Source organism: Myotis davidii, unplaced genomic scaffold (assembly GCF_000327345.1).
Source record: "Myotis davidii unplaced genomic scaffold, ASM32734v1 scaffold143, whole genome shotgun sequence".
Lineage (NCBI taxonomy): Eukaryota > Metazoa > Chordata > Mammalia > Chiroptera > Vespertilionidae > Myotis > Myotis davidii.
The window spans coordinates 3,438,337-3,450,794 of record NW_006294876.1 but is presented as its reverse complement, the minus strand read 5'-3'; the positions used below and the strand labels follow the sequence as shown (position 1 = coordinate 3,450,794).

General features: G+C 45.4%; 1 protein-coding gene across 1 annotated transcript in view; it reads left to right on the top strand.

The window, feature by feature from the left end:
• The window catches only part of TRIO (trio Rho guanine nucleotide exchange factor), a 205,763-nt gene that overhangs the window by 40,831 nt on the left and 152,474 nt on the right, over positions 1 to 12,458 (top strand). The window contains 1 exon segment of the mRNA XM_015567633.1: positions 10,888 to 11,010. Within this exon segment, the coding sequence (XP_015423119.1) occupies positions 10,888 to 11,010 (123 nt within the window).

Sequence of the window (12,458 nt, the reverse complement as noted above, 5' to 3'; positions counted from 1 at the left end):
CCGCGAGTTAGGTGAGTGGGTCCTCGTACTGGGCGACGTGCTGATGGAGTGAGTAGGAGATGATGCTGGGAGAAAACCAAGTTCACAGTCACACACACGCAGCTTCTGAGACTGCCTGCTCAGGCGGCTTTCAGACGCGAACTCCCATGTCTGCGCGGAGCATGTGAGATGATGCTGGGCCTGCATGGAGACTCTTTGAGTTCTGTTCTTGAGACAGGGCATTCGCAGTTAAAGTTATTTCTGAGAATAACGCAAAGGCGCTCATCCCAGGTGTTGTTACAGTGTAAGGTTTCTCTGCTCTTCCTCTGCTTCAGCTCTAAGCGGGTCGCACTTCTTTCCCACCTGGGGGCCTGTGGGGCACAATAGGTGCTTAATAAATGGCTGCCTAATGAATGAAAAGTGGACTTCTGTGACTCTCCTTTCTAAGTAGTTGATATCCCTTTGATGTTGTTATAAAAATAAAAGTAAGCCAGTCCCCACTGTTTTTCTCCTTAGTATGGAATAAGGAAGGCTGTCCTGCGACCTGGGTTTTGAGGATTAAAACAATGGGGGCCTGTAAAATATGACTTAGCTTTAGGGATAAATAAGATACTAGTTGTGTTCTTGCTCTAAAATAGAGGGTGTGAATGAGGTGTCAGCTCTGGGCTGAGGAATTCTGGGGGGTGCAGGGAAGCCCAGGCATCCAGGGGAGTTGGCAGGAAGCCACAGTGATAGACCCAACCAGCTCCCCCTGGGCGTCCAGGAGCCGCGCTGTGCTCAGACTTGCAGGAGCTCAGATTTCACTCTCCCTGCGGATCACCTGAAGGTGAGTGGGTTTCCTCCCAATGGGCTGAGAGTGTGGAGACTCGCGCTGTGTTCTTTGAACGCACGTTCTCCACGATACTCCGCACCCTTCTTCGCACGACGGGAATCGGGTGAGTTCACAGTTCTTTTCGTTGTGCTGCAATTTTTAATTTTCACACGCTATGCTTTGCTTCTCCTTACGGTCTTTGAGCTCTCTGGAGTCCCCCAGCACAGTGCCTCGGGAATCATGGGTCGATGTGAGTCATGCTTCCTTACAACACAGTGTTAGTCCAGGAAGATAATTGCCGGTAACAACACAGAGCGGGGAGTGGGGGCGGAGCCGGCGGCAGGAGGCCCTGTGAGAGCTGAAATGGTGAGGTGGAAAACCGGGAGTGCTAGTTTTTCTGAATTGTCCGAAAACGTTCGACAATGAAATGGTTATAGTTTAAATGTAATTATGAAAGGATTTCCCTGCCCACCTCTCTGGCTCTCAGATCAAGTGTTCATTACACACCCGCGGACCCACACACTTTCTGGACGTGTGTCTGAAGCAGCAACAGGCCCCCTTCCGTCCCACCTCTGGGGCTCCCCGGGGCCCCAGTCCCATAAGAATAAGCCACTGAACTATTTATGTCCCAGGGAGGCAGGGGGAAAGGCAGGCCGTGGGGACAGGGAGGAGTCTAGTCTGATTTGGCGCCAAGCTCTTAATGTGCTTGAATTTGAAAAAAGCAAACATTAATTTTTGTGTTCAATAGGTCATTATGGCAACAATGAGGCCAGTGCTTTCAGCTAGCTTTTTTCTCAAGCAGTCGGTTGGGTGGGGTGTCAGCAGGAGAAAGTTCTGCAGAACGCGGAATGCTTGCAGGTCCTGCTAGTCTTCCATCAGAAGCAGGTGAGTGCTCTGGAAGCGAAAGGTTTCGTTGATTAAATGTCTGGGAAAGGTTTGGACTTGTCATGCAAACAGGAAAATTGCTGTGTAGGCTTGACTTGTGAAGTCGGGAGCGAAGTTGATAAGACGAAGCAGTCTTTTACCTTGAAGGAGTACATAGGATGTCAGCACCAAAATTGTGTTTCTGAAACTCAAGACATTATAACACATGGAAAGTTTTGCCATACTGACCATGGAGTAGGAGAGGTAAGCTGAGAATAAGTGAAAAAATGTAGTACTTTAAAAAGACGTTGTCAGTAGAAGGTAAATTTGTAAAGACAGAAACAATCAAAACCCACAAACATACAATAAGCTGACTAGAGCTGCCTGTGAATTTCTGTTTGTTTGTTTTGGATGAGGAGGAGCGTCTGTAAATACTGCTGAGACAAAGAGAAAAGCACTCACCCCCCAGTAGGTGTGGAATGATGACATTTTAATGAAAACAAGCCTCCACCTGGAACAGTATGTGTCTGTGAAAAATCCTCGGAAGAATAGACACCGGACTTGTTAACAGCACGCCCCCAAGGACGGGACTGGTGGGAACATGGCAGGGGCATTTGATTTTTAAAACATGAGTAATTTTGCTTTAGTGGTTAATTTTCTCTCATAAGAAGCAAAGGCAATTCTGTGATTTCTGTGTGGAAGGTATTTCGGATGGAGTCATGCTGTGGTATGGGCGGGGGTCGGGGGGGGGCGCATGAAGCTTCTTTACGTAAACGCTTAGTGTTTGTCCAAATCAAAGGATGGGGTGGGGGCGTGGGAGGTCTTGCTGAAGACTTGCCCCTACATGTGCTAGCTGCTAACCTAGGTTAACCTTTGTCCTGAATTTCAAAATAGAATCGGCACTCTCTGTGCCATATTCCAGATGATCAAACAGCATGCGTTCCCACTGCCTTCTCTCTACATTCGAGCAGCCCTCAGTTGGGTGTTTGGTTGACTCTGCGAATGGTTGGGCTACTGCCGAGCAGTGGTTTTTGTTGAGAGCATGCTTTATTTCACTAGAGCGAGATAATGTATGTGTGTCGTACTCGTTCAAACGGGGTGATTGTTGGGAGCAGGATGCTGTCAAACCCGTTTTCCTACTCACTCGTCCAGCCCGCCTGCCCTTAGGGTGGGTGGGATCTAGTCACTCCAGCAGGTGGTGTGAGGTGACCCATACTATGCAGGCTGGCCTCCCCAGGGGAAGCCTCTCAGGAAGGGAGGCCTTCCCCTAAAAAACCTCTCACTCTCCTTGCAGAACTTTGTGTGGGAGGGTCACCCTTGCTGAGTTAGCTCCTGGAAGAACTTTCTCCAGGTTCATGTTAGGCCATTAACGAATATTCCCAAAGTAGCAATTGCTGGGCACCAGGAAAGTCTTCAAGGGAGAGGCAGGGTTTGAGCTGATCTTTGGAGGATGGGTAAAAGGTCAGTAGGTTGAGGAACGGCAGTGAGAATTGTAAAGGATTGCAGAGGCCGGGCCTGAGCAGAGAGCAGCAGGTGGCCCAGTGTGGAGAGGTGGGGAGGCATGAGCTGGGTCTGGTGCGGGAAAGGCGACCTCCGCCATGAAGGCTCAGGACCTGTTTCTGTAAGATTAGGACACCATTGCAGGGACCCAGGGGATGAGTGCTGTGAAGTGGTGCCAGGGCCTAGCGTGCCCTGTGACTGGCTGTGAGGGACCTCTGTATGCACCCAGCTCCTCTCACTAGCATGTAAGTGCCTTTCCTCCCTCATGCTCCCTGATGCTCACAGCCAACCTGCTGAGGAGTGGACACTTTTCCCATTTCACCAGGTTGAGTTCACACTGTGAAGGGCCCGCGCGGAGTCTTTGACTCCGTGCTGTGGGCAGTGGGGGTGGATGGCAGGATGCTACTTGCCTTAGAAAGGTTGCTCCGGTTGAGTGTGATGACCCAGACTCCATGCGAGTCATGGAGAAGTCCCAGCAGAGATGTAAGGTCCACAGAGGCAGTGATCTGGTGTTTTTATTCCTGGTGTTTCCCAAGTGTCTGCGGTAGTAGATGCTCAGTATTTGTTGAGTGAGTTAATGAAGAAATTTAAGGAATTTGCTAAAATATTCTTTTGGGCTAAACACTTCTTCATTTATTTTGGAACCAAGTAATCCAACTAGGAGATCTGCCTGAAGAAACCGGAGATTTGATGGATGTTGGGGAGTTAGGGGTGGCTGAGAAAGGAAGGGATTGTTTTAGTTCATGGGAATTTTGCAAGTGTGATGAAATCTTTAAAATATTAAAGATTTTGATATTTGAATGCAAAAATTAGGGTCTTAAATGACAAGTTCTAAAAGAGGGAAAGAAGTCAGGAAATGCCAAAGCGGCAGAGAAATGGCTTTCAGGTCTACAGAGAAGCAGCTTCACAGGTTCACCTTGGGTCCTCGGCTGCTGACCTTTGCCAGTAAAAGCCATCTCTCCGTGATGCCTGACTTAAGGCTATCTCTACGTTGGCACCGCATACTTGCTCTTAAGTGAAGGCTCCTGAACCTCATTTGTCCTTTGCTCATGAAGTCAGAAAGGTGGGTTTTCTGCATCCCATTCATCAAAAGCCTTCTGTAACCTTAGCAGTTTAACATTCTCTTCTGTTTACATGCCCCTGCTCGCAGTTCTGATTGTGGCCCTTGTAAGAATGGTTTAGAGCAGCGGTTCTCAGCCTGTGTGTCGAGACCCCTTTGGGGGTAGAAGGACCCTTTCACAGGGGACGCCTAAGACCATCAGAAAACACATAAATAATTACATATTGTTTTTGTGATTAATCACTATGCTTTAATTATGTTCAATTTGTAACAATGAAATTGGGGGTCACCACAACATGAGGAACTGTATTAAAGGGTCACGGCATTAGGAAGGTTGAGAACCACTGGTTTGGAGGCTTGCTATCTTTTCTGGGAGTTTCTTGGTTTGAATTCGGAAATGCTGGAGGGCAAGTGTTTGGGATGGGTAGCCTGCTGAGAGCAGATAGAGGCTGACCAATGGTCTTCCTGGCGTGTAGAACTGCAGCTTTACTTACCTTTTGTCCTAGTGAACCCAGAAGAGACATGACTGTCAGTAATCCTAGTAACCACAGCTGAAAGTTCACCGGAGGGAGCTAAAAAGGTGGGGAAATGGATGACTCTCTGCCCCAAAGTGGATACAATACAAGAACAGAAGTGTGGGAGCTGGCAGTGTAGGCAGTGGAACTGGAAGTAGGAGCCTGGGGGTGGGGGGGGCGGCTGGTATGAATCGGAAGTGAGGGGGCACCTGAGGCCCTCGAGCCCTTGAGGACGCAGGTTCTCAGGATCCAGGACGATAAGGAGTGGGCAGAGCTGAGAGCAACCCCAGGCAGCTAGGGCCTCTTTTATTGCCAGAGCTCCTAAGGGGAAAGCGCCCGGGACAGGCTGCACAGGGAAGTTTGTATGCACGTGTGTATGCATACCTATGTGTGTGTGTATATTTACACAGTTCAGTAAGTGGACTTAATCTTTCTATACACAGTAACTTTAGTTCCCCAGATAACAGTTTCTAGACATAGGAAGATTTTTCTTGGACAGCTTTGGACTATTTTACGTTCATCTCTAATCTGAAAATGGAAAAATAATTTTCAAACATTTAGAAAATTACTAAAAGGATTTACCTGTGTTGATAGAGTGATGGTTTGATGGGGTTTTGGGGGAATGTCTAAGGTGAGACTATATGAATAATAACCTACCTCCTTTTCTTCTTCCCTCTTCCTGAGTTTCTTTGCCTTTCTAAAGAAATTTCCTGTCGTTTTTGCGGTTAAAACTAGGATAATATAAGGAGAACTGGTGATTATTTTTTTAAAGATGGATGGATGGTTGGATGGATGGATGGATGGATGGATGATGTAGAAGTTTAAAAGCCTGTAACCCCTTTGTGAGCCCTTCTACATTTATTTCACCCACACTTCCTTTCAGCCAGGAAAGTGCATGGAGTGGCATTTCATAGGAGGGCATATTGGTAAACAAAAGTAGCTCTCGCAACGCAGGGCATTGTGGCTCTGTACCCTGCTTTTGCCGGTATAATTTGACTGGGGTTTTGTGGGGTTTGTTTGTTATTTTTTGATAGATTCTTTTTCCAGGTGAGCTTAGTATATTTGGGCTTAGTTTATTTTGGAATGTTTTAGAAACCACTTTAAAAAATAGATATTTCAATATTAAGAATAATTATATATATTTAGAACAGACTTATTTTTAATTTTGAAATATAATGAATGAAACAGAGTGTCTTGGCCCCAGTGGAGAGAAATAAAGGTGCGCAGGGGAGACCGGCATTGCCGCCTGGCAGCTGGAAGCGCTGGGCCTAAGAAGTTCTCCTTCTTCCCTCTGTCCCCAAGGCCCACAGATGCATGTTGAGTTTTGTGTCTGTTTCTTTGTACTGAAAAAGTTAGGTCGTGCACACCGTAGGATGTGGAGCCCTTGCGATCATATCAGGCCAAGCCCCTCCTTTTCCAGGTAATAAAACGGAGCCTCAAAAAGAGTCGTGACTTGGCCAAGGCTCCCAGAAGCCTCGTGGGTTTCTAGCTGCCTCATCGCTCTTGACCTGAGGGGCACTTCGCTTGGGAGCTAATCAGGAGTCACGTTGACTTGCCCTGCTCCTTAGGAAGGAAGGAATACTTATACGAGGCTTCCCTGGCTAGGGAAAGGGCTTTCTCAGAAGCTGCAGTTGCCCACCCACCAGAGTTAAGGAAAGTAGCTACTTAAGGAGACTTTTCAAAAAATTATTTTGAAGTTTCATCAGTCACCTTAGGAGTGGATACACGGCACCGGAGAAAGCAAGGGAGAGAACTCGCCTACTAGCAGGTCCCAGCCACCCAGGCTTTATTTTCTCCTCCGTGCAGTGGAGCAGGTGGCCTGGCCTCAGGGAAGGAGAGAACAGGACAGAGACACTGACTCAGGGCTCAAATAGGCTCGGAGCATTCAGGAAAAGTGTCTGGCAGCCCAAGATAGGAGGAGGAGTGGAGGCGGTAATTTAAACTCAGAGTATTTCTTCATTTGTGATTTTAAACGTTGTGGGTAAGTGACATTAATAGTATATTAATAGTAGATCACTTGCCAGCAATGCCAAACACCAGCCTTTAAGAAAATTGACCTTGTCTAAGTGAAGGCCTCCTTTTTGGTCACCTGTTTACATTTAGTAAATTTGAGATGACATTGCTCAGTTGGTCGGTTGTCCTTCGTTGTAATCACTACCACACTATTGATTTGATCATCGAGAAGGCTCAGATTTCAGCAGCACGTAGGTAGTTAAAAGCACAGCTAGAAACATGGTAGGTCCATTTCTGTCTACATTGGTATCTCCATTGATTTACATAAAAGCCAGAAGGTTAAACAAGGAAGTAACTAAAATAAGTAAAACGCGGTCAATTTTGGTTTGGTAGGGAATTCCTATTTTGCATCTGGAAAAATTTGATTTTATATATAAAAGAACCAATGCAGAATATCTGAGAAGTACCTTTGTTTTTTGATTTGCTTCATGTAATCATAGTTATTTTAACTGGATATAGAACCAGAAGAGCTTATTGTTTTTATTTTTACACACAGAAAACCTGACTTAGAACAGAAAAAATTTGCTAACTGGAATTGACAGATGTTTGTATATTTTCTCTGAATACTCTTTGAGTCATGAATTACCATAAAAGTAGACTGGCTTAATGTGTTCCTGATTGTTTAGTGTCAGAGGTCTTATCTAGTGTTTATAACAGCGTCCTAGACAGCATGCTGACAACAATCTCATTATTAGCTGAGAAATGGGCATAACCATACTTACCATCGTCATGTTCAACCTTGTAATTACAAACTAGGAATTAAGCTAAACAATCCATAGGATTTCCTGCATATCTGACATTTGATGCTAAGAGACATAGGTGTTGGGCTCACTTGGGAGCGGGCTTGACCTTGGTGCTGTCACTGAGTCCATTAGAGGGCACCGACATCCAATGGAAGGATCTCCTCCCACATCCTCAGACCGGGAGGGAAGGCGGGGTTGTCCCCCTGCTATGCTTTCTGCCCTGAACCAGGTAGGCTGCCCGAAGGGATCGGTTCTGCCCTTCTCCCGGCGTCTGGCAGCAAAGCAGCAAATCCTGGTGGGCCTTGCTCCTGGGCTCGAGGTCACAAGGCAGAGAGATGGCAGCCGCCTCCACAGCTCAGGTCGGAAGGCGGCTGGCCGAGGTTGATGAAGCCCCCTGGTTTGCAAATACATGCATGTCTTAAGTGGGAAGAATCCACAAGCATGTCTGTGAAATGCTCCTTGGACCAGTTTATTGATTCAGGATTCCGTGGCAATCTGGGAAAAGTTCTCCGACTTGTGAAAGATGTGAAAGCCTAGGAGGGGGTTTGGTTTTGAACACGAGCTGGGTTTCATACTTGTCTGCTACCCTTCTAATTAAGTGCTTGGACTTGTACACTCTTCTTTGAATTGCTTTCATATTTGTTGGAAGTATAATTTGACCTGGTATTTACAATTTTGTCTAAAGGAACTACTGATGAAAGAAAAATGCCCATGATAACCCTGAGCAGTTGGTTTATAATAGCTTTAATTTCCAACTTACGCTTCCTGAAACACTTTCTTAGGCTTAAAAAACAAATTGTTGTTATTATTACTTCTTAAATATGTTTTTATTGATTTCAGAGAGGAAGGGAGAAGGAGAAAAAGAAACACTGACTAGAGAGAATCATTGATCGACTGCCTCCTGCACTCCCCATACCAGGGATCGAACCCAAAACCCAGACTTGTGCCCTGACTGGGGATGTAACCAGGGATCTCTTAGTTCATGGGTTGACGCTCAACCATGGAACCACACTGGCCAAGCGATTATTATTATTTTTTAAATACTGCATTTTGCTTTCCCAGCCCTTTCTATCAAGAATAATGTTCACCTTTTACCTTTTGAAATTGTGCCACATTCCAGGTCCGTATTGAGCCACCAGTAATCATTGGGTTTGCTACTTACCCATGGCTTCATTTTTTTTATATATAGTTGAGGAATATACAGAATATACCATAATTACAGTAAAAAATGCCTCCCAGCCCTGCATGCAGACCTGACGGGCAGGTTGACTGAGGCATAGGTGCTACTTATATAGCCCTGAATTCTTTTCAGTCTTACAATGTTTGATCCCTGTCTTTGCATGAGGTTGGCCTCATGTCCAGAGGCACATTCCATTGACTGGGTCTCGAGGTTGTCATTGGACATTAATTGAGGAGTGCATTTTAAAATATGTGTTTTAAAGTATGTACTAAGAGCCTGTGGTCTAAACAACCCGGCAGCTTGATATCTGCCTTGAAGTCCAGCAGTGAGTGTAGCACCACCTTCTAATGGCAGTACTGATACTAAAGGTCTCTCTCTCTCTCTCTCTCTCTCTCTCTCTCTCTCTCTCTCTCTGAAGAAAAGTAATGTACTAAGTGCACTAGTTAGAAAGCAGTGGAACCTTTTAGCTGTGCCACCACAGTGCTTGCAATTAGGTGGAAGCCTGCCTCGGGTTGTGTCTGTGGGTGCTGCCCAGGTGCTGTGTATGTGCCACTCTGATGTTAAGGTGCTTCACCCCAATATCACGGAACATTTGCAACCTGCCTGGTTATCACCACTGAGCCAGTAGGGAAGCTGCAGCTCAGAACCTGTGTTTGTATGCAGGGGCTGGGGGTAAAAGGGGGAAATGAGAGAGCTTTCAGAAGGATGGGGGCTGAGGTGTTAGACAGAATACAAATGGACCCCATGAGACTTACTCTGTAGTGTGCCCCCAGGTGACTGGCAGCGTGGTGGTGCTGACAGAAAATTTCAGACATGAACTATCTACAATCAAAGTTAAATGTGTGGCCCGAGCACCCACTGCAGAGCTTGGCCTCCATACACCCCTCACTTCCTTCCCTTCCAGGTACCCACACACTTCTGCTCTCAGTGTCTGATTACAGGGGCCTTCAGTCTCTCTCTCAGAGATTGAGTCCCCTTTGCAAGTAATGTACTAAGTGCATTTTATTTATTGCAAATGTTGCTAAGCCCTGCGCAGAAGAGACCCCTCAGACCCTCGGCTTCCCAAGGTCACTGGTTTGGAGCAATGAGGAGCAAGGCCGTTGTCCCTAGACAGGGGGCTCGGGCCCTTGCTGTCTCTTTTCTTCTGGACACCTGTCAGCACAGCTGGCATCTCTGTAGTGCAGGTGACAGAGGGCAAGGGATCCCCTCTGCAGCAGTGAACCCCAAGTTAGGCCCTTTTATTTGCCTTAGTGGAGTGCTGTGGCTGGCGGGCTTCCAGGTTGCCCTGTAGGCCACCACCCTAGCTGTGCCTGCCCAGGTGGTTCTGCAGTCCCAAATCCTTTTGATCCATATGCCTAGTTACCACAGTCACTGAAATGCAAGTTCAAGGCAGCCTTCAGTGCTTTAGCTGCATAATAACAACTCTATTTAAATATTTAGATGGCCCTTTTAGTTAGTGTTTTTAGTTTCTAATCAAAGACAGCACTGAGTGAGTTTTTTGCTAGTTACTTCCGCTCCATCAGAAAGTGACAACGTGTGTATCTGATATCGTGTAAATGGTTCGTTAGTTATTGTCAGCCTTTCGCCACTCGGAGAGCCAGTGAACTCCTCGGTCCCCACTGTGAGCTGGAAACATCGGCGTACGCTCTACTTGCCCTCTGTCTCTGCAGTGGAGTGGATTTCAACAAGAACTTAAGTAATTAAATCCACGACTGTTCAGCTTTCACAACAGCTTAGTTGATTGAAGAAATTGCCCTTAAAGACCAGGACAGAGGCGTTCAAGGGCTTTGTTTTCTTGGGTTTTACTGATATGTGTCACGTCTTCTAAGGACGAGACAGGAAAACACTAACTGTAGTTAAGCCTGAATTGCGCTGTGTAGCTTGCTTGTACTTTGGTCTCTGTGGCTTGATAACTCCGATCATACGCAGTCAGATTTGGTGGCTTGGTCATGAAGTGAGGTGAGGTTTAAATTAATCATCATTGCTGTAACATCACTACATAGATTTACACGTTTAAAGTAAGAGCTGATTAGAATTGTGGTGGAAAGCTGATAGAAGATATAATTCTCAAGTGTGTTAGATTAGTATACAATTGCTTTCATTTTTCTTCTTCTTCTTTTTAAATAGAGTTTTGACAACAGCATGTATCTTCAGTAGATAGCCCTAAACTTTGAGCAACACAGGCCGTCGTTTTTATGGCCAAACTCTTGTTTTCATTGCAGGTGCTGGACTGGATCGAGAACCATGGGGAAGCATTTCTGAGCAAACATACAGGTGTGGGGAAATCTCTCCATCGGGCCAGAGCTCTGCAGAAACGGCACGAAGATTTTGAAGAAGTGGCACAGGTAAGACAATGGCTTTCCCTGTTTTCTCCTGTGAATACCTGTGTGCTTGGTTTTGAGTCTGTTGTAACCACAGCTGGGGAGAGCTCGCCTTGGCTACATGTGTGTGAAGGTGACTCAGAAGAGTGATGCTCAGATTTCAGAGGGTACCTGGCCAGCGGAGGCAAAAGATGATGCAGTCAGTTGACCCTTTTGAAAACTGTGATGTTCTTGAAACAGATAAACATCTTGAATGTTCTGCCGCATTTATGGTGCCAGGTGTCTGTTGATTAGCTTGTGAAAGTTCCGTTCATACCCAGAGGGTAATGGGCCTTGCATTTCTGTAATGATGGGCCGGCATTCTTGTCCTTTTCCCAGTTCTTCTCCGTGTGTGTGCTTAGGAAGCAGGCGGGGAGGCTGTGGTGTGTCCAGAACCCGGGAGCTGTGGAGTTCAGGGTTGGCCCCGGTGCTCACTCGCCGTGTGACTTTGGAAAGTCTCTTAACGTTTCTGAGGTTAACTCTCTTGTCTGAAGAATAGGCTCTTAGAGAGGAAGTGCATCTAGGAGGAAAGGCTGGGATTAATAGTTGGTAAATATGTCTATAAATCTCAATGGATCGACCACTTAAACGAAAGACAGCGATTTGATGGAGAGTTACAGACTTCAGCTATAGAGGGAACTAGAGCACCAACCACTTCATCTCTGGAGAGGGGAAGGTGTTCTGAGGACACGGGAGGAGTGGTTTCTCTTGCATGTGCAAATTCAGGAGTGTATGTTAGCATTTTCAAATGACCACTGTAAGTGTAGGAATAGAAATCACTTCCAAGTAAGTTTAAAGGGAAAAGAAATCCAAAAATTAGATAAATAAAAACTCACTAGATGAATCTGTTGGAAAGAAAAGAAATCAAAACAGACATCATGATAGAAATCACAAAATATGATATAATAATTTGTCTATAAGTATTGGTGATTACAGTAAGCACAAATAGATTATAGTTGTTAAAAGACAAAGATTTATCCAATTGAATACCTTCTAGAAATCATGCTGTATATTGTTTTCAAAGGACACACCTAAAACATAAATACCCAGGAAGTTTAAAAATATAAAATCTAGTAGAAAAAGATCTACCAAGAAACTATAGCAAACAAACAAACAAAAACTAGTATCAGAATTGGAATATTAAACTAATAAACTTAAAAAAGCATGAAACCATTATTAGAAATAAAGAGGGTGTTCAATTATAAAAGGAAAAGTGTCAATATACATGGAGCATGATAATCTCAAAGTCTATAAAACAGGTAAACAGCAGTAAACCCTGGCTGCTCTGTCTGTAGGTCCTACACGAGAGGGGAACCTCAAGGAACTAAACATGGGCTAGAATTATGGGAACTAAACAAACTGCACTGAAGTCCTATTCAGTGAAAATGCCTTTAAAAGGTGATCTTCTTTTTTGTGTTTTTTTTAAAAAATAT